The sequence below is a fragment of the Crassostrea angulata genome, chromosome 3 (assembly GCF_025612915.1).
Source record: "Crassostrea angulata isolate pt1a10 chromosome 3, ASM2561291v2, whole genome shotgun sequence".
Classification (NCBI taxonomy): domain Eukaryota; kingdom Metazoa; phylum Mollusca; class Bivalvia; order Ostreida; family Ostreidae; genus Magallana; species Magallana angulata.
Genome location: NC_069113.1, coordinates 43,041,001 through 43,068,034, shown reverse-complemented (window position 1 = coordinate 43,068,034; position 27,034 = coordinate 43,041,001). Strand labels below are relative to the sequence as shown.

The 27,034-nt window shown below is 33.5% G+C and overlaps 3 protein-coding genes and 1 pseudogene across 4 annotated transcripts; 2 read left to right on the top strand and 2 right to left on the bottom strand.

Annotated features, from left to right (window-relative positions):
* Nucleotides 1-1,165: 1,165 nt before the first annotated feature.
* Nucleotides 1,166-3,690, top strand: LOC128175220 (uncharacterized). The gene is made up of 2 exons (XM_052840676.1): nt 1,166-1,581; nt 2,426-3,690. Exons 1-2 carry the CDS (start codon nt 1,550-1,552, stop codon nt 3,525-3,527), a joined length of 1,134 nt encoding a protein of 377 aa, XP_052696636.1. The 5' UTR covers nt 1,166-1,549; the 3' UTR covers nt 3,528-3,690.
* A 6,764-nt stretch (nt 3,691-10,454) lies between these two features.
* LOC128175180 (uncharacterized) lies at nt 10,455-11,416 on the bottom strand (annotated as a pseudogene).
* A 2,416-nt stretch (nt 11,417-13,832) lies between these two features.
* On the bottom strand, nt 13,833-20,117 carry LOC128177697 (uncharacterized). The gene is made up of 3 exons (XM_052844519.1): nt 18,742-20,117; nt 18,246-18,461; nt 13,833-15,898 (listed from the first exon to the last, which is right to left on the bottom strand). Exons 1-3 carry the CDS (start codon nt 19,204-19,206, stop codon nt 15,578-15,580), a joined length of 1,002 nt encoding a protein of 333 aa, XP_052700479.1. The 5' UTR covers nt 19,207-20,117; the 3' UTR covers nt 13,833-15,577.
* A 1,267-nt stretch (nt 20,118-21,384) lies between these two features.
* Nucleotides 21,385-25,644, top strand: LOC128177501 (uncharacterized). Of its 2 annotated transcripts, none has more exons than XM_052844221.1 (8): nt 21,385-21,425; nt 21,947-22,029; nt 22,220-22,393; nt 22,870-22,967; nt 23,454-23,593; nt 23,715-23,827; nt 24,581-24,732; nt 25,132-25,644. In XM_052844221.1, the coding sequence occupies exons 1-8, from the start codon at nt 21,387-21,389 to the stop codon at nt 25,335-25,337; spliced, it is 1,005 nt and encodes a 334-aa protein (XP_052700181.1). In that variant the 5' UTR covers nt 21,385-21,386; the 3' UTR covers nt 25,338-25,644. The 2 variants fall into 2 exon arrangements, with proteins under 2 accessions (XP_052700181.1, XP_052700182.1); XM_052844222.1 differs by having other exon boundaries at nt 24,581-24,736; nt 25,132-25,274.
* Nucleotides 25,645-27,034: the final 1,390 nt, after the last annotated feature.

Genomic DNA, 27,034 nt, shown 5'->3' with positions numbered 1-27,034 from the left:
ACACGCGTGAGACAGAAGAATATTTCATGAATCATTCACTTTTAAAAAATATTCTTTTGGATATGAAAATAATTTGATTTTATATTTGAGCACATAGAGGTACATTTTACTTCTTTTAAATGAAAGGATTTTTAAATAAAATTAATTTACAATCTGAAGGAAAAAATGATTTAAAATGTGCTCAAGAGCACATTAGTACATGCAATCTGAAACAGGAATTCCGACTGATATTTTTGATTGTTTGTCGGGGAACGTACTTCACATAGAACCTAATCCTTTTCAGCTTCTTTTATCAATAGTTCTTTCTTTTAAAATAAGATAGAGATAAGTTTAATCAGAGCTAAAAGAGATTTGGATATATGATATAACAAAGACATACTGTTGATAAAACAACGACGTTTTGTTCTAATTTAAAGAAGCACACAAACCAATTGCAACAGGGTTTTTTTCTTAATTTATGACAAGATGCGATATAAAATCCGTCACCATGATTAACAAAATGTTCCCATCATCAATACAAGTAATGTCACGAAATGCACCGCGCTTATCGTGTGCGATGTATTATACAAATGAAATATTATTGCCAAATAGTATGTTTTATGTCATCATTGTATCGTTAATTCTATTTTTAGAAATTCTAATTTAAGTTCCAGTTTTTATTGGTTATTTTAAGCTAATTTGTCCATCATGTATCTATTTTTAATGCCTGTGCTTGTACCTTGTCATTAGCCAATGAAATGAGAGTATTTCGATCACGTGTATATAACTTTTGTCTTAAACTCAAGTGTGAGAAAGACGTGTTTCCGTAATCTAAGATATTGATCGTTTTGTAAAGTTTAAATTCACGGCCATGTACTTTCCGATAGTTTGAGAAGTATTGGACGCGGGAGGATTTGCTTTGGAACTTTGTTATTTAGTTAAAGTAAGTGTTAAAATCGGTGTACTGTGTAAGTTTTTACCATCGGCGCCCGGGGTATGTAACCAGTCAAAATGGCGGATCGAACATCAGTGTGCATTATTGGGCATTCTTATGTAAAACGATTGGAACGATTTATTTTACAAAACCCTGTGTATGAAAACTTGGGTCTTGATGAAGAACAAATTAATGTGTGTTTTCGGAGCCAAGGGGGTTTGTCTATTTAAGGACTTGCTAACTCGTCAAGATTGTGCGCGTTTTCGGCAGTTCCTACTTTGTGTGTTCTGGAGATAGGGGGTAACGATGCGACGACTCGACCATCACATGTCATTGCACAAGACATTTTTTCATTTGCGAACTATTTAATACATGGATATGGTGTAAAATCCGTGATCATTGGTCAACTGTTGCGCCGCGACCCTCGAAAATCACCGATTGGATATAACGAGGAGGTCATCAGTATAAACAAACACTTGGAACATTTGACAAGTAGCGAGGAGCATGTCCATTTCTGGAAACATAGAGGATTTTGGACTAATTTGGCATACCTTGGGCGCGATGGAGTTCACCTTGGGGTAGATTCGGATGGATGTTATCCAGCACCCATGGTCAAATACTTGAGGAGCATAAAATATGCAGTGCATAACAGAGTTCAAAAACTCAAGGCCAGTAAATTAACATCACTTTGTCAAAGAAAATTTAAAAAAGATAATTTAAGAAAGTTTTTAATGAGTATAACTTGAGTTATTTTCTAAGAAATTGAGTATGCATACTTAACATGGTGAATTTTTGTTTACATAAGCATAAGGAATAACATTTTGGAAATATTCTATAAAGATATTTTAAGAATATTCAATTCAATCTGTACAGTTTAGGTACAGTACTGTAATCCTGTTTCAATGTAATGCAGGAATAGTAAGAATTTTTAGATTGATACAGCAATAATTGCGAGAGTGACCAAAAAAATTAAGTTCATGTCTATTATACACACCTTTATCAAAGCTGAGACATGATTGGATGGGCTATATCTAAGTATGCCATCATCTGTTTTAAAGGATATATATGTATTTGAAGAAATAAGAATTTAAAATACATGATTTCTGCTTATGGGAAAGTTGTCAGAATTCTAAGTTTATATATTCTGATTAAAGCCCTTTCTAAGTTGAAGCATGAGCAGATTGGCTGTATCTAAGTAAGCCATCATCTGTTTTATGTATGTGTTTATATCAAAAGAAATAAGAAAACATATACAAAGTCTAAGATTTCTATGTATGTGTTTATATCAAAAGAAATAAGAAAACATACACAAAGTCTAAGATTTCTAAGTTACTAATTGGATACAAAGGTGTATCACAGAAGTCAAGTCATGCAAGTTTTAAAGATGGTTACATGTTTTTCAAATATAAGTTACAACCATCCATGAAAAGAAACAAATGGTCAATTAGCCCTCAAGGGCCAATACTCTGGCAGTAAGCATGTCTATTAATAAGTATAAAAATTTCACTTCAGAAAAACCATGCCTAAGCGGGCTTTAGAGGGGCGGTCAACAAAAAGGAGGCGACCGGCAAAAGTACCACGAAATGATGACTTAAGTCTTCAAGCAGAACCAGTGTCTGATGAACCAGTGTCTCGTGCAGAACCAGTGTCGAGTGATGCTATTAATTACGACCTATTAGCTGCAGCAATCTTAAGACAATCCCAAACTTTGTCCCAAAACCAGACAAATTCGAGTGATACCACCATGGATATCCTGCAGCCATGTGTTCAAAACCAGGGTGATATCGAAGCCCACGCTCATCCAATGGCAAGTCAGCAAACAACAACATCAACAGTTAGTGACAACCAGCCTCAGCAAAATATTGCAGACTTAGTTAGTGCGTTATTACAACAAGACGGTCAAGGTGAGCCAGCAACTGCCAATCTGAAAAATGTTATTGATTTATCTGATGGGATTCCTCTTGGGGCTGCAACACCTCATCGATTAAAAGCTAAGATCTGGGCAAATCAATTTATTGATTTAGGTTTGCTGTTGCAGCGTCGAGAGGATCCTATTTCGTTAAACATATCTTCTGGGTCCCTTATTGTACAGCAAGGGTCATCAAAGCCCAAATTGCCAATGTCAATTCAGCAATGGACTGATGCTTTTTTGATTTTTATGGGAATTTTTATTGAAAAATATCCAGAACAGGCTCCCCATCTCCTAAAGTACTGCTATTTTGTTAGAGAAATGAACAAAATGTTAGGAGATAAGGCCTGGAGAATCTATGATGAGAATTTTCGGATGTTGAAAGAGACTGTTGAATTACCGTGGCAAAAACCGGTTGAAGAATTAAGAATCAAGGCTGCTTCTAGCAATTATCAATTTCAGCAGCCCTTTCGAGCAAACACAGGCAATAAGCCTATTAGATTCTGCTATGCCTTTAACAATGGGGAACAATGCACTCATAACCCCTGCTCATTTGCCCACAGGTGTCAATCATGCTCAGGATCACATGCAAGAGCCAATTGTAGATTTCGTAAACAAAAACCAACAAATACCAACACTGTCACCAAGTCCTCAACAATCACCCAGCCAACTACCTTCCCCAGTCAACCCAAAAAGTTTAGGTGAATTTTTAGTTGATTATGACAGTGATCAGGCTTCGTACTTGATAAATGGCTTTACTCATGGTTTTAGATTAGGTTGTACTTCTGCTCCTTCATCATGTGTACCTCAAAACCATAAATCCACATTAGATCACCCAGACATTATAGAAGACTATATACAAACAGAGTTAAACAAAGGAAGATTTGCAGGTCCATTTTCAAACAAACCTTTTGAACAATTTGTGGTATCCCCATTAGGTTTAGTGCCAAAAGGCAGTACAGGAAAATTTAGGGTAATTCATGATCTTTCATTCCCTAAAAATCAATCAGTAAATTCCAATATACCAAGAGAAAATTCAGCTGTTCAGTACGATTCCATAGATCAGGTGGTTGATTTAGTTCAAAAGTTTGGGCGTGAATGTTTAATGGCAAAGACTGACATTGAAGATGCTTTCCGGATCATACCTATTCATCCAGCTGACTACTACCTGCTAGGGTTTACTTGGGAAGGTCAATACTATTATGACAAATGTCTTCCTATGGGAGGGAGTAGTAGCTGTCGAATCTTTGAATCATTTAGTTCTGCTCTCCAATGGGTCATGGAAAATGTCTTCAATGCTTCGGGTATGTCCCATATTTTAGATGATTTTTTCTTTGTGGGACCCCAAAATTCAATAACCTGTAGAAACGATCTTGCTAGTTTTTTATTTCTATGTAAAAAAATTGGGGTGCCAATAAAAATGGAAAAAACTCAGGCACCTACGACCAACATTGTCATTTATGGTATAGAAGTTGATTCAGTGAAAATGGAGTGTCGGCTTCCAGTAGATAAGATCCAAAAAATAAAGGACAAACTTAACTTGTTCAAAAGGTGTAAAAAGGTCACTTTAAAAGAAATGCAGTCAATCATAGGCCTTTTGAATTTTGCTTGTTCTGTGGTTGTCCCAGGTCGAACATTTCTTCGTCGTTTGATCAACCTAACATGTGGTTTGTCTAACCCAAAATTCTACATAAGATTAAATAAAGACTCAAGGGCTGATTTAGAAACTTTGGCTACTTTTATTGACCATTTCAATGGCAAGTCAGTTTTTCTGGATAGAGTTTGGGTGTCATCAGACCATCTGAGTTTATACACAGATGCTTCTGGCTCAATGGGATTTTCAGCTGTTTTAGGGTCTGGTTGGTTTGCAAGGGAATGGCCATTGGAATTAGAAGATTATCAAATTTGTATTAAAGAATTGTTTCCAATTGTCCTTGCATTGGAATTTGGTCATGCCATTTTCAAAATAAAAAGGTATTATTCTTATCAGACAATATGGCTGTCGTTGAGGTTCTCAATAAAAAATCGTGTCGAGATAAAGCTCTCATGAAATTGTTACGTCGTCTTGTTTTAGTGTCCTTACGTTTTAATATTCATTTCCGTGCAAAGCATATACCTGGGAAGTTGAATGTAACAGCTGACAGATTATCCCGTTTTAAATTTCAGGAAGCTTTTCAAGAAACACCTCATTTACACAGACAACAAACAAAAATCCCAGTGGATCTTCTTTACATTTGACAAACTCTGCAAAAAGAATTCTACAGGCTTCCTTAGCCCCTGCAACAAGGAAAGCATATCTACATTCATGGCATATTTTCCTTGAATGGGTAGGCTCCATATCCTTATCTGTACATTACATTACAATATGTAATTTTATAGGTCATTTATTCGAAATTGGTTATTCACCAAGCTCAATAGCATCCCACATTTCGGCTTTAACATATATTCATAAGAAATTGCCAGATCCCGCTCAGTGTTTCCTAGTACAAAAGCTGCTAAGAGGTTGTTACAAATTAGGTCCATCGGTAGATACCCGTCTTCCAATTACAGGTGAAATTTTGAAAAAACTTGTGAATTCACTAGATCAATCTGTCTCAACTAGGGCACATTCATTGTTACTTAAGGCATTGTTTTTTATGGCATTTCATGGTTTTTTCAGGTTAGGGGAATTGGTAATAAAATCAAAGACTCAGTCAGATAAGGTCATTCAGAGATCGGATGTCCATTTTGAGACAGCTCATGGAAAGCTAAAGCAGGTGCAAGTGGTGTTGAAACATTTTAAAACAGTCAGTTATGGACAGCCAAAGATTATTACATTAGAAGTATCAAAGAACACTAAGTCATGTCCAGTACATGCATTGTTTTACTATTTAAAACATTATCGCCATTCTGGTGGCCCCCTTTTCCAGTTTTTAGATGGTTGTCCGGTGCCTTATTCCTTTGTGGCAAAAAAGTTAAATGAAGTGATCAAAAATATTGGTTTGGATCCAAAACATTATAAGGGTCACAGCTTCAGAATTGGTGCTGCAACTCATGCATCTAAGGTTGGTTTCTCGGAAAATGCGATTCAGAATATGGGTAGATGGAAGTCTGATGCTGTTAAACGATACATTCGGTTGGGTTCATTTAATGTTGCACTTGACTAAGAAAATTAATCTATATCATTCCTGGGTATAAGTTGTTATCAGCAAGATAACGTTATATAACTAGTTCAGATGATGTCTGCTATAGATCTGCTCTGTTGTTTGCCTGTGAGTGATTTTTATTACTACCTCTTCAAAGTGGTAGGATTGTTTGGAGTTCAGATCAAGTCTGCTACCATAATTATGATATATACAACTTACATTGATAGTAGTTCAGATCAGGTCTGCTACTATGTCTGTCATCTTGGAATTAGATCATGGCATTTACTTTTCCCCACTGCTTTCATTGTTCTAGATTAGATATGTTAGTGTACCCCCCCCCCCTTTTTTTTTGTTGCATGTAGTTCAGATAAAATGTCTGCTACCACCCTGTCCTTAGAAAACATAGTTTTGTTTTTTAGTATTGTATTTTAGTGTTTGTATTAATAGGGTATGTTGCTGGCCATCCGTCAAAATCAGTTAATCATATTTTATATATATTCTGTCATATCAAAAATGTCAATTATTATAATTACATCTTCAGTAGGCCATACTATTACACATTGTTCTAAGTTTTACTAAAACAATGTATAATATAGTTATTAAAGTCTCCAGTTCCATCTATTTCCTTTGGGTGGCGGGAATCCAATGGGTATTGGATTTATGGCAGAACTTTGTATATGCCACCTTAATTTTTTACATGTTTATATTAAGGGAGATCACCCTGCCATTGTTGTTTACTATTTTTGGTTATATTTTACCGGGTGATCTCAATATTTGTTCAGGTGTTTTTTAACTAATAAGGGAGATCCCACAGTACCTGTTACATAAGTCATTTTAATAAGTTTAAGTATTGACTTTGTCAGGGATCTCCCTGTTTGTGATGTGGTTTATTTGTACAAGTTTTTGATTCGTCATTAATAAATGACATTATTTCGTCAATGACCATTTAGTTGTTTTTTAAGGTAAAAAATTAACAAGCTGCAGTTCATAGATGGAACAAAAAGATTTAAGTCTATTAATGGAATAAGCTTTATTGGTAACTGTTAAGATCAATGCATGGGCATAATGAAATATTATTGCCAAATAGTATGTTTTATGTCATCATTGTATCGTTAATTCTATTTTTAGAAATTCTAATTTAAGTTCCGGTTTTTATTGGTTATTTTTAGCTAATTTGTCCATCATGTATCTATTTATAAATGCCTGTGCTTGTACCTTGTCATTAGCCACTGAAATGAGAGTATTTCGATCACGTGTATATAACTTTTGTCTTAAACTCAAGTGTGAGAAAGACGTGTTTCCGTTATCTAAGATATTGATCGTTTTGTAAAGTTTAACCCACCACCATCCCCATCTAACCGTCCAAATAATTTTATAATTTAAAACAGTCATAATAGCTTGTGCCAATATCAGAAATCCATTCTAATGTTTACATTGTGTGCATCATGGTTTTATTAGATTTATGGCAGAACTTTGTATATGCCACCTTAATTTTTTACATGTTTATATTAAGGGAGATTACCCTGCCATCGTTGTTTACTATTTTTGGTTATATTTTACCGGGTGATCTCAATATTTGTTCAGGTGTTTTTTAACTAATAAGGGAGATCCCACAGTACCTGTTACATAAGTCATTTTAATAAGTTTAAGTATTGACTTTGTCAGGGATCTCCCTGTTTGTGATGTGGTTTATTTGTACAAGTTTTTGATTCGTCATTAATAAATGACATTATTTCGTCAATGACCATTTAGTTGTTTTTTAAGGTAAAAAATTAACAAGCTGCAGTTCATAGATGGAACAAAAAGATTTAAGTCTATTAATGGAATAAGCTTTATTGGTAACTGTTAAGATCAATGCATGGGCATAAATGATATAATAAAAAAATGGACATATAGAAATTTTAATTCGAATTAGGAAATTGGTTTAAATCTTGTTGAATGATTAAAAAGATATGTTTATAACATTATATTCGTGACATTGTCGCATCATAAACTTATGCCTTTTTAAAGGTTTTTATTTCAGAGTAAATAACTATTGAATTTGAAAAACTTTAAACAACGAATTATTTTAAAATAGATATATTAACATAGACATTTAAAAAATAAGAAAATCGTAAGCGTTCATTTCGGTTAACTACACAGCGCTTTCAGAGCTTTTTTTGTTTCTAGATCTATGAATGTCCATGCATGAAAAAGACTGACTGGATAAGCGGAGAGAGTACCCTCCATATGGTTCCAATATTTTATTAAAGCCTATGCCATGTTGACTAAAAAATTCGATAGAATAAATACGCGCGGAAGGAAAATTAACGCTACTCGATGCATATGTCACCAGCAATATTATAAGACCAGAGGCTACGTTCATGGCTTTTTTGAAAACTGGTCACACATCAAATAATCCAATTTACTACTCTTTCAAACACAAAAGAGAATTCTTTTTTTTTTGGTAATGTACTTAATGGAAAAAATGATTTTAAAAAGGTTATTAGAGTATCACGGCTAATTCTTTGTTAAGAAATAAATTACGAAGTTTTTTTTTTATATAACATCAAGAATTCGAAAATGACGTTGCTAGTGTGCGGCGCATAACATTATTCAAAGTTTTATACAATTTTATTCAGTAATAATTATCTGGTTGCCTTAAAAATTTCAGACCTGTTAGATTAAGTTTGATTGAATATGATCTCTGCTCGATTGATTAAAACCAAAGAGTATGTATACGAGTTCAATGAGCCTGGGGCTTTTGCCTTTATTTATTGGGCCATTTATTTCAAATCATAATTTATTATCTAAAGCTGCATATTTTTTCTCCCATTGGATTTACTAAATTCCTACACACCGTGCAATCTAAAATATACTAAAATGGTCTTATTATATGAATTAATATTTCTCCTAAAATTGTAAAAATGACGAATCTTTTCTCTGGCTATAATATAAGGCCCCACCTCTAAAACAAAGCTCTACTGAAAATGAATGCTTCAGTATTTCCGTCTACTCAAAATCTACTAGTCTAGAAAAGGAATGCTTAAATATTTTCATTTTCTCATAAAAGTTTTGGGGCGTACTTTTTTGGGCTGTAATAAAAAGTCCTGCTTTCTACTAAACAAAGCTATTAATAGATGTAGAACGCTTGAATATTATCCCCTTAAACAAATAAAGGGCGGACCTTTTCTTGGGCTATAATTTAAGGCCCCACTACCAAAAGACAAGGCTATATTAATCAAAGAATGCTTGTAGTTTACATTATCCCCTTAATCATTTATTGGGCGGACCCTTTCTTGCGCTGTAAGAAAAGGTCCTACTACCCTATGAACAAATCTATTAACTCAGAAAAAGAACGACTAATTATAAAGTTTACCTCTTTAAACATTGATAGGGCGGACTTTTCTTGGATTGTACTATACGGTCGTTTTAACACCCCCCCCCCCAAAAGTTCTACAAACAGAGTATGTTTAAAAATATTCGCTTTCTTCTAACACTTATTGGGCGGACCTTTTCTTGGGCAATAATATAAGGTGCTATTACCCAAAAAACAAAGTTTTATAAAGGGGGGATAATTAAAACTTTTCGTTTTCTATTTAGAATATTAGGGCGGACCTTTTCTTGAGCTATAATATAAGGTCCTACCTCCCAAAAACAAAGTTCTATAAAGCGGGGGTGTTTATATAACTTTTCGTTTTCTATTAAGAATATTAGGGTGGACCTTATCTTTGGCTATAATATAAGGTCCTACCCCCCCCCCCCCCCCAAAAAAAAAAAAACAACCAAAGTTCTATAAAGGGGGGAAGATTATAACTTTCTGTTTTCTACTAATGATATTTGGGCGGACCTTTTCTTGGGCTATAATATAAGGTCCTACCTCCCAAAAACAAAGTTCTATAAAGCAGAAATGTTTATATTACTTTTCTTTTGCTATTAGAATATTAGGGCAGCCCTTTCCTTAGGCATAATATAAGGTCCTACCTCCCAAAAAACAAAGTTCTATAAAGCGGGGATGTTTAAATAGCTTTTCGTTTTTATTGCTCAAGTAGTAGAAAACGAAAAGTTTTAATCCCCCCCCCCCCCCACTTTATAGAACTTTGTGCAATTAAAATATCCAAATAGTCATTGCTTAAGTGTATTTGGCTATAATTACAAATAGATTTGTAGTGTTATCATACAGACACTGAAAAATTTAAATAATTATGAATAAATTGTTATTTATTATGTTCCAACTTGTTGTTGACATTGACATACCGAATCATCCAGCCAATTCTGACCATCCAGGCAATGGAGATTTTTTTTCTGTAATGGAAATGGAGCCAATAACCAATTTCTTCGATGCAGGCAACTTGGGGAATGGTCTTGGGGACGCTTTTTGCAGATGATTCGGAACTTCATCGATGGTCTCCATGGTTTCATGAAGCAGCATCCCTAAGTATACGAGGACACCACAACTGCCGTTGCCACGTTGCTGAACACAATTTGGTGTGAATATCTTCAGTCTTCACTTCCGCCAGAAGAATCTTGAAGACATGGTCATAAAGGTCTTCATTTACGTCATGTGTATCAGCAATGAGTGACAGTCTTGGGTCGGCATGACACTTAGAGATTTGCAATGGGGAGGTGATTTTTGGTAGTGCCTTGGACGTCACCGAAGTTTGGACTGCTGCCAAATGTCCTGCATCGAAGAATTCTTTCAGTCTTCCTCCGACTCCCTGCAGGGTCCTATTCGACAAAACTGGTGATGATGATCTCGTAGATGCCTCGTCTTCCTTTGGCTCACCTTCACGTTGCACCGTCTTAAAAGACACCTCACTATCACTCTGATGTTCATTTTCCTGGGTTTCCTCTGCGGAAGCTGTCATCACTGGTGATGGCTTTTCCACTCGATCCATCAAATGCCTTGGTCTTCTCCTCTTTAACTTGATGTTTCCAACGCTGCACTTCAACTTTAACACTGTTCCGGATCTGTCCATAAGAGTAGCAACTCCTCTGGATGAAACATCAGAAATAGTGTATGGCCCAATCCAATTCAGCTCTTTCAGCTTTGACTGTTTCCTTTGCAATTTCCGGTAATTCCTCCTATGCACAATGTCTCTAGGTGCAAACGAATTCTTGGCAGCAACTTTTCTACCATGGTCTTCTTTCATTTTCGTATGGGCATCCTTGATGTTTTCCTCAACCATGTCGTGTAAAGTTTTCCTGTACTTCATCAAGTTTTGAACAATTTCTTCTGTTGCTTCTTTCGGTGTTTCCATTTCTTTGAGTTTCATCTCTGCCGGAAGTGTAGGAGGCCTTCCATATGCTATCTGGAAAGGTGAATACTTTGTCGTGCGGGAAATGGCCTGGCGAATCCCAAATAGGGCTGGATCAAGTTGCAGATCCCAAGAGTCAGCATCCTGGACCAACTTCTGTAGTGATCTGTACATTATAAAACAAATCTATAAGTACCAGTTCAATACGGTATTAAATGGTATTATAATTACAGTACATTGCCTTGTATATGTTGGTAAACTTTTTCTCAGTATGATGAAAGGAAGAGAGTGTACAAGGTCTGTCGAATCCCCCACAACCAGGCATGACTAACCAACACCCCTTTTTTTCCAGTTCAATCTCGCCGAAGAAATTATTAAAAGATCCAAAGGGAATAAATCTCTTTTCACTTCAAATACTGCTCAGGCAATATGTAACCAAAATATTGCAGTCTAACCCGAAACTTCCGATATCAAGCCTTGGCAGTTTTACCATGTCAATTTCACTAACCTTGCACATTTCATCCACCGCGTGAACTTTACTACAGAAAAAAACCGCTCAGTTAACTGTAAATTGTCAAAAATACAATATACACGGCTGCCATAAAGAGAGGCATCCTTCCTCCTCCGATCACTGCAGACGCTAGTAGCGTCACCTCCGCTGTGACGTCATATTCACCCCAAGCACTGAGAGAGTGGATCCAACTGTGTTGAAGAATAGATCTTGTATATAATTGTACTACCAATATTCTAAAATAAAACACGTAAGGGATTGCAACATTTTGATATATATTTGCAGATTATATATGTACGAAGCTTTGTTTGGTTTATACAAATGATAGAAGGTGGTAAAATTATTTTGATATTTACTGCAGTTCTGTTTCACACCCCTCTCCCCATCGATGTGTTTGTAATGTATAAATTTCATTGTTGTTTATTGTTTTGTTGCTTGTTTTTATTTTGGGTTACCATTTTTTTCTGTTTTGTTATTTGCGCGTTTCTAATTTATTCATTCTTAACGCAGCTGAATCACATAATGCAATATTCATTCATTTTAATGTTATATTAAATTATATTGGGAAAAAAAACACAATGATTTTTATGGAAGTCTGCGATGTACGTTGTTATGAGTTGTAATAGAATTATGCATATGGGCTCATTGTAAATTTTCATCTTAATATTCTTTTTTTTATTTCCAAAGCTGGATACATTTCCCATCACCTTAGTAGAAAGCTGTATCAGTGGTTTGGCAGAAACTAAAGAGTTCTCTTCAAAATACTAATTCAAAGTTAGCTGTGATTATTTATTTAAAAAAAAATCAGGTAGGACCTTATCTTATAAGGGAAAGGCGGACCTTATATGTTAACATTAAAGGTCCAGCCGGACCGATTAACGTGTCGGACCTTAAATTATACGACACCGTTCACACCGTGTGCTGTTTGTCGTAATCGGGAAAAAAACCCCGGAAAAGTCCGTAGACATTAAGGTGAATAATTATGGTCTTACAGTTAGTATAAAAACGTCCATCAGCATGCGACCCAGTGGAAATGTACGTGAAGTATGCTATCCATTGAAAAATGTTTGTAAGTAAATTTATGTTCAAGTGTTACAGTTCTGTGCAACAAACTCTTTTCTAACCCGAGATTCCACTGTCTTATAAATAGAGTGGTTTAGAGACGGATAGTCCTGATAAATTAATTCAATTATAAGTTAATAATTTTTAAAATAAAAAAGGCACAAAACTGTATGAAATTTTCATGGATTGTCAATAATAAAAATAGAAATCAATAACATTACTTTTATTAGAATATACATGCTTGTTAAATGCAATACTAAGTTGTTTACTCCTATTTCAATACCACAATTATGTGATTTACTATACCTAATGCATTGACAATTTGATTTAAGATGTTCCAATGAAACCTCAGATGGCAATTGGATGTTTCAAAGCAATAACACCAAGAGCACAGTCGATGAAAAGATCCCTTGACAAGACACCAACCACAAAAGGAATCAAAGTACTGAAAGTACTGAAAAGCGCTAACCTAGATTGGTTCTAAGAAAATTTACTGTGTGCAAGCGTAGGCGGAAATGAGCCTTATTGAAATTTTGGTTTATGTTTAATGAATATCAATTTAAAGTATCGAAGACCAGATTTCTTTAAATATATGTTACTTTTTGAAGATGATGTGAATTAAAGCTTGTATATGGATACTTGCCTGAAACATGGTACATAAAAGCCTTTGATTTTATAAAACTTAATTTCTCATGTGGTCCTTGTGTTCGACGTTTTGAATGTTTTTTTGGGGTCTAATGCTTGCACTTTATATTGTTGTTATACGTTTGCACAATTGCATATTTTTTGCTTTTTTGATATACATACAGTTCATCATCATAATTCACTTCATATTATATTAGATTATTACCAGTTTGAGCGACATTTTTTTAGGTGTGTTATACCACCTTTAATAACACTTTTCTTTTTTGTTTTGTTATACAGCTATTGGCGCCATTGAAGGTTATTTTGCAGCAAAGCTTATTAACTAGTGTCAACAATAATAAAATAGTTCTTAAAACCGTATAAAAATTACCGAAGGTGTGGTAGAAATTTGCAAATACATCTCACAATAAATGACTCAAAATGAGGAAAGATAACGTTTATTTGCAGATGTTTCAAATTAGACCTTGTACAAATTATTTTGAAGTAATATTTTAATTAATCAAAACTGTTTGAACAATGAGTTATTTTTTACAACATATACATGTGGTAAAACTTCAATCTGTTAAAAATGGAGAAAAGTAATTTTTATGTTATTTGGAAAACAGATATGGAATTAATGACAATTGTAATAGAATATATCTCTTCACAAGATGATTTTTCATCAGTCAGTGACAAGAAGAACTGTCTTGGTAAATTATGTAAGAAAAAGTGAGATTTTGGCAGCAATGGAAGAGGGGAAATTATAAATGTTACATTATGAAACTGAGAAGTAGTGTCCAATAATAATATATTAAAGTTAAAGTAAACAGAAGTTGGCATGTTTATATTCATGGCATTTACAAGCTGAGTTTTATCATTCCTCTTTAAACAATAACTTGTACAGTTTCTATGTTGTGCATAATTTTTACACATTTGGAAATGCAACAAAAGACATATTGAAAGTATACAAAAAGTGTTCTTGCAAGTAAAATACCTAACACTACTGTATAATTTAAATGCTAAACATTGAAAAATGATTAAAATAGACTTGGACATAACCTTGTCATGCATTTTTTTTAATCATAGTGTACAACAAAATGAGTTTTAGGCTTTTTGTTATTGGCATATTGAAAGTAAAATTGGAATTTTTCTGATATATATCAGACTGGTAAGTTTTTTTCTCCATAACCAAATAATAATAAAAAATAACGATAATATCAATGGAAAATGAGAAGTGAATGACAAAATTCAATCTACATAAATGTATACAAAACCTATATTTACAGGTGTGTACAGTTCAACAAAATATTGGTACAAAGAATACACGTATTATCAACTCAACAATACTTAGAAGTTTAGCCATTATCTATAGTAGTTGACAATTAATAACAAATCATTCAAATCTCAAGTTACATTTAGAAACATCACAAAGACAATTAATGACATGCAAGATTGTCTGGTTGTTAACATGAAGAGTAAACTAAACAGAAGCTTCCCTGTTTAAAGTATATTAATTTTAGAAATATCTATGATACATGTTCGTTAAAGGAAGTAGTTTAAAGCTCTGTACTACAAGTAAGTGTGAAGACTAAATACTACCCAAGAAAATGTACTATTACTAGTAAACGCACACACAGTCAGTTAACATATTTTTAAAAAACTACACATGAAAGGTACAGGTTCAAAATATGTTTTCTTTCAATTTTCAGCCATGCAGATGCAAAGTTATAACAGAGTCTGTAGCTAAGAAATGATAATTTTGGATTTTTGTGAATGATAAGGTGACATATTTATTATTTTTTACAGTTGTTATAGGAAATAACAATTAATTTTTCAGTTTCTTCCAAAATATTACCTGAATCTGTCAGAATTTCATAAAATATCAGTTGATCAAAAAATTTTGAAACCAAATAAAAAATAGAAAGGTAGTCTGCTACAAACATCTGTCTTATTAAAATACATGTACAAAAAAACATAAGAAAAATTTGTTGTTTTTTGATACAAATAACATCCCAAAAATAAGCACTAGTTGCATAAAACACATTCAAACACATATGAGTATATCCTTTGACTCATGAAAGTGTAACTATTATTTACAGTTGTATTCTAATTTCTCAACAACAAAAAAACTCCCAGAATTTAGAAAGAGTGACTATATATGTACTTGCTAGTGCATGTTATTTACAAAGGCAATGTTCATTCCATTTTCTCAAATTGTGGATGTGGAATCTGCTGTGCTGGTAAAATTCCAAGTTGCAGATTAAGAATTCTTGATCCCATCATGACAGCTTGAAGTTTGAATGGAATTCTGTTGATAAGGACGTTTTCTAACTCCTCTTCTGTCAGAAGGCAGGCTTCGTCAATATGGCTTAATGCATTTTGCATCATGTCTTTTTCAATAACAATGTCTCTATATTGTTCTTTGTTGTCTTCTTTGAGGCAGACTTCCCAGGAAGTTTCTGTTAAACTAAGGGCTTGCACTGTTCCTGATACATTTGCCTCCAAGGGCTGTATTTCCTAAAAGAGGTAGTACAGAATACAGAAAAAAGATACAGAATATGTTTGTAAAAAACTGTAGATAAAACAACTTATATGCTGCGCCAGTAGTAATACATAGCATGTGCCACATAAAAAAATAGTGCTTTTAAAATAACGTTATTTTAAAGTGTACAAATTAGAAATAAAACTAGACTCTTGTTGCAAAAGCAACAAAAAGGTCTTCCGTTTTGATATACATGTATCAATTTAACTGTAAGACATTGTTTCTCTCACATAGAAAAAAAGTGGATATGATAATTATTGTGAATGATATATCCAGACGTTACTTCCAATAAAAACAACGAGAATAAAAAAGAAATCAATTTTTAAGTACTTTCTGTGACGACTGGAAGTAACGCCGAACTTAACATCAATGTTAATCATATGTACAATCACAAGTCAATCTTTCCTCAAAGTTTGGTTGTTCATGTCTCTGCCAAATCTAAGATCTCTATGAAACAATATTTTTGTCTCGGGACCGGAAACGGACAATTGGAAGTGATTAATAATAACAAAAGCTAGTATTTCTCATACATTTGCTTAGCGTACATCACTGTTTATCAGGCTAGATGAAACACCCAAGAAAGTCAGTTAAACTTGTTAAAAACATGATTTATTTGAATCCCTCCGGTGAAAACCGGAAATGACAGTTGACAAAATAAAACCCTCTAAACATATCATCAATCAAATGTCTATTATTCATGAAAGCTTCGTGTCTCAATCACTTACAGTGACAAAATTCTTGCGGGCATCAAATTTGTAAAAAGGAGAGCTACATAGATATATTTGAGATATATCACCGGAAGTAACAGTTATTTGAATATTTAACATTATAAGGATGACACATCTAAGATTGTATACCGATATATTCATTCCATGTAAACGAAATAAATAAAGAAAAAACAAAATTGTTGTAGTGCTTCCTGTGATGACCGGAAGTTATGCCGAACAAATTAAAACACCGTTTTTGAGATCTCGTCGAAATAAGGTTTTTTTGTCTCGGGACAGGAAACGGACAAACGGAAGTGCTCAATGTAAATTGTATTAAATATTTTTTGTATACCTGCCTTTTGAACATAATTGTTCATAGACAACCTATGCATACATTTATACTTATATATCTATTTTATGGAAAAGGAGTTTTATGCGAAAAAGTAGTTATTTTTGAAGTGCTTTCGGTGACGACCGGAAGTTACGACGAACAAAACAAAATAGTGTGAACACGTCTACAGCTATATTTATATCATCCCACAAAGTTTGGATGTTCAAGTCTTAACCGTTTCTGAGATCTCGTTGATACAAGCTTTTTCAACGCTGGACAGGAAACGGACAAACGGAAGTGCTCAATCTAAATTGTATTTAATATTTATTGTATACTTGCCCTTTGTACTTCATTTCTCATCCAGAACACTACAAATATCAATGGAAAACAGTTAAACTTATAAACAGTTCGATTTGTTTGAACTCTTCCTGTGTGGACCGCAAGTGACGGAAGACAAAACGAAACTGGTTAAACACATCTTCAATCAAATGTCTATCATCCATAAAGGTTTTGTGCTTTGATCACTTATAGTTTCTGAGATCTCGTTTGTACAAAATGTGTTTCAAAAAAGCTACCTGAGATGTTTGAGATATCTCACCGGAAGTAGATTTTTTTTTTTGAGTTAACATCGCATAGATAACCTATGTATGTATTTATACTTATATATTTATTTTATGGAAAAGGAATTTTATGCGAAAAAGTAGTTATTTTTTAAGTGCTTCCGGTAACGACCGGAAGTTACGACGAACAAAACAAAATAGTTTAAACACATCTACAACTATAGGTCTATCATCCCTCAAAGTTTGGAGGTTCAAGTCTTTATCGTTTCTGAGATCTCATTGTCCATAGCTTTTTGTCGCGGGACAGGAAACGGACGACAGGAAGTAAATTTTGAAAAAATGAAAAAAACGCCTAGAGATATTATCATTTTCTATCTGTCCTTAAAATATCAAAAGAATCTATCCAGCCATCTCTGAGAAATCTTGTGGACAAAAAACGGACAAAAAAAAATAATAATAAGAAACATTACAATCACTATAAGGTCTTCCGTTGGAAACGGAAGACCTTAATAAGTAATAAGGAACCATTCTTTGAATATAAGGAGGTGATAATTTTGGCCAGAGCGTGGTCAAATTTATCATAGACCTTCGCGCTTTATTGGATTTGACCATTACCAGATCAAAATTATTACCTCATACTACTCGACAAAGAATGATTCCTTATTATTTAAAAATTATAGTGATTAGTGAAAATTATATCAAAGATATTTTTCAAAATCTGTACCTGTATCGTGGTGTTCCTAGTCGTATTGAGGGCTTTCGTTCCTTGCCACTCATTCAGGAGACAGTGTGTGATTTGCAGGGTGTCCCCAATGGTTATCGCTAGTTCAGCAAGTTCTCGCCATAAAGTAATCTCGATGGTAGAACTGTTCTCTTCAATTGTAATGGTCCTTATAGTTGTTTCTGATCCACTTACTCTTACAGTTCTTGTAGCCTCATTCTAAAGAGAAGAATTGCAAAATGTTACACACACACACACACACACACACACACACACACACACACACACACACACACACATATATATATATATATATATATATATATATATATATATATATATATATATATATATATATATATATATATATTTAAACAAGTTTATATTTACTTTTGTTATTAAATCTTAGTACATGTACAAGCAAACTTCTAATTTTAAATAAAGAGGAGTATTGATAAAGTGATTGTACATCTACTACGGGAATCAAAGCAATTATCACCTTAATCACTTGACCTTTCACAGAGCAGATGCTTCTGAGGGGAGCAGTGTGCACTTCTGCAACTTTCTTTTCAGGAGAAGGTGGTAAGATTAACCGGACAGCACTTGTCCTGATTTCATCTGGAATTTCTAGGCTAGGTTTACCCATGATGGAGGTTTTGGACGACATTGTTATCTTCCCTCCTTTCAGGATGAAGTTTCGAACAAGGAAAGTTTTCCCTTCAACAATTTTGCTGTGTTTGGTTTTGTCAGAAAGTGTGGCCAACATGGAAGCAGATTTGTCTGCAACACTGAAGTTTAGTAGTTCCCCCTGTTGTCCGTTACTATCGACAAACTTTGCTGTGTGACCTTTCTTAACTACCACCACGGTTACTCCATCTGAGTAAGGAACTGGCTTAGAGGTCCCACTGTGACAGTTTTTAAGCTCTGACAGGCTTTTCTGAGCCATTCTGAAAGTAAAAAGCATAAATTTTCATAAAACAGTGCATTGAAATTTGACAACAAGTATAGGGATAGAACATGAAAATTAAAATTGCTTAGTTGTTCTTATATAAGTAACTGAATGTTTGTTTATCATTGAAATTTATCCTATTGAAGAGAATCAAACAATTTATTAAATATTGATGGCAAGGGTTATTCAAATTTTATTTCCCTGCTATAGTTTTCTATATGAGAGATGCAATTAATCAATTTAGTTGTTGACTTAGTTGACTAACACTAATGATGGTCGGATATACACAAGTATTACATTTGACTTGCAGAAGATTTTTATAAAAATGGTAAGTAAGCAACAATTGGTTTGTGGTCAGAGTAATAGGATTCTAATGTAGCAGATGAAATTTGATCATTGGACATCATGTTTGTATAAAGGTGGTCTAAACAAGTACCATAATCTGTTGTTGCATTTTAAACAAGCTGGCGAATATTTTTTAAATCCATAAATTTACTTAGAGTATTTTGATTATTGAAGTCCACATTTGTGTCTCCCATTATTATAATAGGTTTGTCCATTTCCAGAATGCCAAGCAATTGATTAAGGATATTGCAGAGTTTGCACAAACTGGTTCCTTGTGGAGAAAAATAGAGGAATACAATCTGATGCATTTTTCCATTGTGAGTGACACACACGAGTACAGAATCAACATTTTCACACAAGAATAACCTTTTAATGTCCATAACTCCCAGCTTTGTATATACAACAATACCCTTGTAAGACCTTCCACAATTTACACCAACATCATCATCAAATCTGTACATATGAAAGCCAGGAATGTTGTAGTCATCATTTTTATCAGATTGTTTCAGTCTGCTTTCAGAAATTGCAATGATGTCACTTGCATGCATGTTGCTTTCATGAGCTAAGTCTATAATGTGCAAATGAAGAGATCTTGTATTATGGTACACAATTTTAAGATCACTGGTAATGTCTTTCAAAATTGGCACACATGAATGCATATGTATGGTGTCCGGATAGGGCCATTTGCGTTAGCGCGACATCGCGTTCAGATAAACGAGACATCGCGCTAACACACAACACGCCGTCGCGCTAACGCAACTTTGCACAACACGCCGTCGCGCTAACGCAACTTTGCACAACACGCCGTCGCGCTAACACACAACACGCCGTCGCGCTAACGCAACTTTGCACAACACGCCGTCGCGCTAACACACAACACGCCGTCGCGCTAACGCAACTTTGCATAACACGCCGTCGCGCTAACACACAACACGCCGTCGCGCTAACACACAACACGCCGTCGCGCTAACACAACTTTGCACAACACGCCGTCGCGCTAACACAACTTTGCACAACACGCCGTCGCGCTAACGCAACTTTGCAAGTTTCACAGTCTATTAGGAAGTCGTGTCCGGAAATATAAGACTGCGCATGCTGATTGCAATTAACGTGTTCATCACTTTTAAAATGCAGAATGAACCCAATGGGATATTCGTCTTTGACAGAAGGCAATCACAGGGAAGACGTTACTCGTAAATATAAACTTTTGATATTTATCTTTTTAAAAAGGTTTCATTAATCAAATGAAAAAATTTAAGAGACCGAATTTTCTCTCAATATGCCCTATATAATAAATTTTCTTCTGTCATATTTGTAATTTTTACAAACTATTAATTTTTTTGTTGATAAAGGAGAAGACCTCATTCGAGACTATTTCTACGGTGGGTACACAAATCTAGAGATTTGTGGTATCCTGCTTTTACGACATGAAATAGTTATCAGGTAAATATATAGATTGATCAGTATAATTATGTTGAACATTGTTTCATGGCATTTCCCGTATTTACTATAAATTGATTATGAAAGTCCCAACCAAAATATCATTTTTAGAGCCAAGTAACAAATATTGCTGCAGGTGATATGCACATGTATTCTCTTTTGAAAAGTGCACAGGCATCAATAAGCCTACATCCACTGGATGTAAGATATAATTTATTGCTGCACAGCAAATAACAGCCATAGGTACTGATAGCTATAGTGTTTTCAATAGCTTGCTTAATGATTTTTATAATGTGTATAAGCACAATTAATTAATATCATAGTAGAAACAAAATATATCCCAGATTTTTTTGGCACCCAGTATACGACATCTGAAAAGAATATTGGCGATGATGGGACTAGGAAGACGAATGCTGCAAAACACTGTTGAGGCATCTTATGCTATCATGGTAAAACATTATTTCAAATAATCCAAAATAAAATATATAAATCTTAAAGGTCCTTTTTATATATTTTCCTTTCTTAATTCATTACATAATTTGAACTACTACATGGAGCTCATGTAAATTATATCTTTAATAACTGTTCTGTTATTAGTTATAATAACAAAAGTGCTAATTATTTTGTTGTGAATAAAATTAAAACAAGATCAAATTTAAGGTCAAATTATTCATTCACAAAAATATACACTACTTATTAAAACATGTTACAAATTCATGTCCGGTGCTTTGTATATTACCAAAACAAAGAAATTTTAAAATGTACAATTGCATTTAGTTAAATTACATGAATAAATAATTGTTGAATTTATGAATTATTTAAATATTTAAGGTAAAGTAATCAATTGGTAGATTTATTAATGTGTTACATGCATGTTAGCATATATCCTTATACAATGACATAACTATATTTTATTCATATGTATTGATAATAAAATATATATTTCAAACTACATTTATTTTTAAATTAGGAGGAATTAAATGGAAGTGGTTCTTCTCTTGGATGTCGTGGACTACAGCGTCGTCTTTTGTCACATGGACTCGTGGTTTCAAGGTTGGGTATTTGTACATCATGCCAGAAAAGGGTAGTAGGCAATAAGGAACAAAATATACTGTATGAAAACAATAATACATATAACTGAGTAATGCTATTTATTGAAAAACTTTAATAGATATTAACATACTTGTGAATTGTGAAATACTAGTATGTTTTGATCAATGGCATTATATATTGAATCATTAAGAGAACAGGTTTTGGCCATTCAAAAGGAACTGGACCCTATTGGTGTTTTGGAAAGAAAACAGAGGCGTCTAAAGAGAAGAGTATATCATAACAAAGGCCCTAATTATCTATTGCATGTCGATGGATATGATAAGCTTAAAAGATTCGGTTTCGCAATTCATGGATGTGTTTGCGGGTATATACATGTATGTGTTGCTGTGTCAGTTATGTAATATATATATACGTAGTCAAATGATAATTTAATATATGTAAATGAAACAGTTTTATGCCCAGAAATTATGTCTTTAAACTTCTTCACAACTGAAACATGTCTTGCAGTCTATGTATAATTTTTTTTAAAAGTTAGATTAGGGTCACATGTATTATGGGTTCATTGTCAAGGTCAAAGATCTCTTTTGCCCAAATATGATTTGGCTACATATTAAACCAGTTAATTGGAGAGTATTTCTCAAACACACATTGTTTATACTTTAAGGAAAAACCCTCTCTCTGACAAAATCTGATATATTCATAATGGTTTGATTATTTGAAATAATTCAGTTTCATAAAAAGATTAATTTAAACATGAACTAATTATAATGTCATATTTAATTTTAGTCTAAAATCTTTCCTGGCATGAATACATGATTGTGCTTTTTATTTTTTGAAAAGATTTTCTCGACGTGTGTTGTGGCTAAGAGTAGGCAGATCAAACAATGATCCCAAGGTGATCGCCTCATATTTTTTGGATTTCTTAAGAGAATTGAGAGGTAAAGTCTTCCATAATCTTAGAACTGATTTGATCAGTTCTTGAAACATTTTTAATTAAGTTTATATAAAATTAGAGCTCTACAACAAATCAAATTGTTGGTTATAAATTTTATTTATCATTTGAGTTAAAAAAAAACTGGATTAGCTTTTTAAATTGCTTTTGGATAACTAGTAACTGTAGCTGAACTTAAATTTGAATATGTGATCTCAGTTGAGAACTAAGGTTTAAGGGCAAAATAATCATGATGATGAATTCTTAATGAATTCTTCTTCTCAGTGAAGTTTTTCAAAGCTATACGAAATCCAATACATTATCATATGTGCATAGTATTAAATATTTCAAGTCTATTATTTTTAATGCCATGACTTCCTCCTAGTAGAAAGACATCTGTAAATGCAATGGTCCGGCTTCATCTGAATTAAATTGTAAAATTATATGTAACTTATAGGTGATTATTTTGTCTAATCCTTTGGATGAATTACAGGAGTTCCAAGGTGTATAAGATCAGATGAAGGAACAGAAAACTGCATCATCGCTGATATTCAAAGGGCTTTTCGGTGGTATCATGATGATGATATGGCTGGAGAGAAAAGTTTTCTTACAGGATCATCACCTTCAAATCAAGTATAACAAATAATGTCCAAATAAATTTTACATACATTACAATTGCAGTATTATGAATTAAAACTAGAAATAAAAAATAATGTTTTGCTACAGTTTATTATTCCTGACTGTTTCCCTTCAGAGAATCGAACGATGGTGGTTGTCCAACAAACAAGGTGGTGGACAATTCTGGATTGAATTTTTCAGCAATTTGGAGCACATGGGAAAGTTTTCTACCTCGGACCATGTTCAGCTGTAAGTTATTGCACAAAGTAATAGATGTAGATCTAGCTGATACACTGGTACATACATTTTTACACTAGGAGCTGTGTCATTTAATACTACCAACACATTTTGATGGATGAAATGTAGACTGCCTGTGGCAGTATCATTAAACATTTTGTGATAAAGAGAATGAGGCTACTAGCTCAAATTCAATGTCTCTGGATTAATTACTGAATTATTGTATTGTTTTTGTCCAATAAATGTAAATTGGTTAGGATCTACATACTTCTTTTAAGATTAAGTTAATGTCACATGCAGTTTTGCCCAATTTATACTACTTTTCATTCTTCTTTTAACAAGACATATTATGGTACATGTATAAGCTTTCCTGTCTCTTTTCTAGCTTTTTTATGTCTCAGTCACACCATGAGCATTGCAAGGTTTAGAAACTCATCAGTTTAAGAATTAACTTTTTTTTAAAATGTAGCTTCAATAATGTAGGCTTTCCTCTCCCAATCATTTTTTTGGTGGAAAGAAATTTAAGATATAAAAAATTGGAGAGGGTTACATTATTGCAGCTAATAAAATTGGGAATTAACTTTTAAGCAAACATGAAATAATTCTTATTCATTTTGGGTGTGTTGCCTAAATGGCCCTATCCATAAATTGAAGGGATAGAAAGATGCCTCAAATCAATGTTGAGCATCTTCGGTAGGGAAAAAATTTTTTAAAACTGCTGAATAAAAAAAACCCACTGCTTTTTCTCTTTCGCAACAAATACAGGGAATGTCTACGATTTTGCTTCACAAAACTTGTGCAGGATGATCTTAATAGGTGTGCTCAGGAGTGGAATCAACACAGAATTCGACACACAAAGTCTGCTGAATTGCCTGGTGGAAAACCAGACTTGATGTATTATCTTCCAGAGTTATACGGCAAGTAAAGAAACTATTATTATTAGTTATATTTTGGTTGGGGAGAAGTATCAATTTTGAACCAAGGATAAGTCTTTTAAAAACACTATTCTTGCCCGTTATAACACTGAATTCACTTTTTTAAAAATTTGAACTAAAAAATCAAAGCAGGCATTTAAAAATGTTTTTGTAAGGTAGATTCTATATCTAAACATCATTATCAAGCATATAAAAGTGTTTATTTCCAAGCTTAATCCCCAGAGCTTTTTATATACAACTTATCCTAAGTTTAATTGCACATTAAATAAATGTGCCTCAGAGCTTTATAAGTACCAAAAACTGGCAAAATCTACAGACCAATGATAAAACTCATTTGGGAAGAGGGGATCTACAATCACAATGAAGTTTTTAATTTTTCAGGTACACATGATTTCAAAATGGAGATAGATATGGCTGATGTGGATGCAGCTGAAGAATTTTGCATTTATCAAAGTGCTTTTGGGTGTTTGCCAGAATTTGAAGAGGAATGTAAAAACATTATGTTTGAAAATTCGCTGTTGTTGCCAACAAATCATAGTGAAGCACTTGCATTGTATGAATGGCTCGTATCTTACTTTAATGCATGAACAAGATTGCTGATGAACACCATGTACAAATACATGTAATGATATGAAAAAGAGTTATACAATATCATTCTTTGTAAATTGAGCATACAAGTATGTTTTCAGAAAGTTGCATTCATTTAAATAAAATTATCAAAATAAACTTATTGGAATAAAGTTAACAAATTAAGGAAACTTATTTTTAATGTAGATGATGGAAGGTCAGTACAGGATGATTTAAATTTCCAAAATCAACTTAAAATTATTTACAATTGCTCTTGGCCTTTAAGTTTCCAGTTATGTACCAACTTATCTCCCCTGCATCTTTAGTCTAGTGTTCAACCACGTACATGTACTAATTAATTTGACAACGAAGCCTACATGTACTTGACTGTCGTATCTTTCTCATTGCAAGTTTATATACAACCCCAAAGAAATCTTAACCCAGTCTGGGTCATGTACATATTAACCCTGAAGATCGAGTATTAACTGTTTTATGTACATATCATGATCTAGTAAACAGTATAAATAAAGAAGAAGGTACAGTTTCCTTCAATATTTGCCCTAAAATTCAAAAGTTGTTTAAATCTTATAAAAATACACATATGCCATCTTGAACATGTGTGTATGTAAAATATCAAATTATACACTTTTATCTTGTTTCAAAAAATAATTATGACTTCAACACTTTGGCATATTTCTAAGATTTGGTCAAAAATGATAAAAAAACTGCACATTTTCTCAGAGTTATTTGAAGACGAAAATGTGTCCGCAGCCATCGCTCACAGCGAAATTAGTATATATTATGATATCACATGATAAATTTATTATGCGAGTTTCATCGTGGGCAACAGCTGCGGACTTTTAAAAAACAGGACCAAATACTGTGGTTTTATTAATATTCGTTGAATACCAATTTTCGTGGATTTCATTGTTAAATTGATCCACGAAATTAAATGTTCATTGAAGTGCAATTTCTATTAACATTTTGTATTGATAGGGTCATTGGCCATGAATATCTATAGGTATCCAGCCGTATCCTTAAAACTGTGATTCTCGCTTTATCCACGAAAATTGATACCCTTGAATATCAATGAAACCACAGTATGACTGAAACTGTACCTAGTTCTTTGAAAGGAAGGGGAATATTGTGGAATTAAACCCTGGCATGAACCATGCATTTCAAGTCATTCTACAGGCCATCTTAGTTTAAGACCACACACACCGACTTTGTCAGATGACAATTTCCAATTAAGTTATTAAGATTTGAAAACAATTCAAAGACAGGTTGTCATAACAATGTCTCCTACTCTGAGATGTTCAGCAATTTATTTGGAATATTTGTTTACATTAGAAATAAGGCTTTCATCTTGGAAAACATGTTGTAATGTAAATAACTAAAGCCTAATTTTAAATTTCCTCTAAGTAGCCACTCACCTAGCCCCTAGGTAGTAGATATCTATGTCAATTGAACAATAAGCTAGCCTAGGTCCCTGCTTTGAAGTTGAAATATTTACATTTTACAGTGTCTTTGCCTGTGATAACACTACGTATCAGTTTTGTACCATACAGTCCAATAAAATCAAATGATCTAAACTTGTGGCGCAACGGGGTTTGCTTATTTATATTCAAATATTTAATCTACATTTGCTGAAAACTATTTAAGTATAAGTAATAAGGAATCATTCTTTCAATATTATGAGGTGATAATTTCGATCATG

Coding starts and splice junctions, on each gene's coding strand:
- LOC128175220 (XM_052840676.1), top strand. CDS start 1,550: ATGCAGTGCATAACAGAGTTCAAAAACTCAAG. Junction 1,582..2,425: donor ACAGAGTTCAAAAACTCAAG/GCCAGTAAATTA, acceptor ATTTCACTTCAG/AAAAACCATGCCTAAGCGGG.
- LOC128177697 (XM_052844519.1), bottom strand. CDS start 19,206: ATGCTTTTTACTTTCAGAATGGCTCAGAAAAGCCTGTCAGAGCTTAAA. Junction 18,462..18,741: donor TGAAAGGTCAAGTGATTAAG/GTGATAATTGCT, acceptor TCTTCTCTTTAG/AATGAGGCTACAAGAACTGT. Junction 15,899..18,245: donor CTAGGAACACCACGATACAG/GTACAGATTTTG, acceptor TACCTCTTTTAG/GAAATACAGCCCTTGGAGGC.
- LOC128177501 (XM_052844221.1), top strand. CDS start 21,387: ATGCTGCAAAACACTGTTGAGGCATCTTATGCTATCATG. Junction 21,426..21,946: donor AGGCATCTTATGCTATCATG/GTAAAACATTAT, acceptor TTTTTAAATTAG/GAGGAATTAAATGGAAGTGG. Junction 24,733..25,131: donor TTATCTTCCAGAGTTATACG/GCAAGTAAAGAA, acceptor TTAATTTTTCAG/GTACACATGATTTCAAAATG.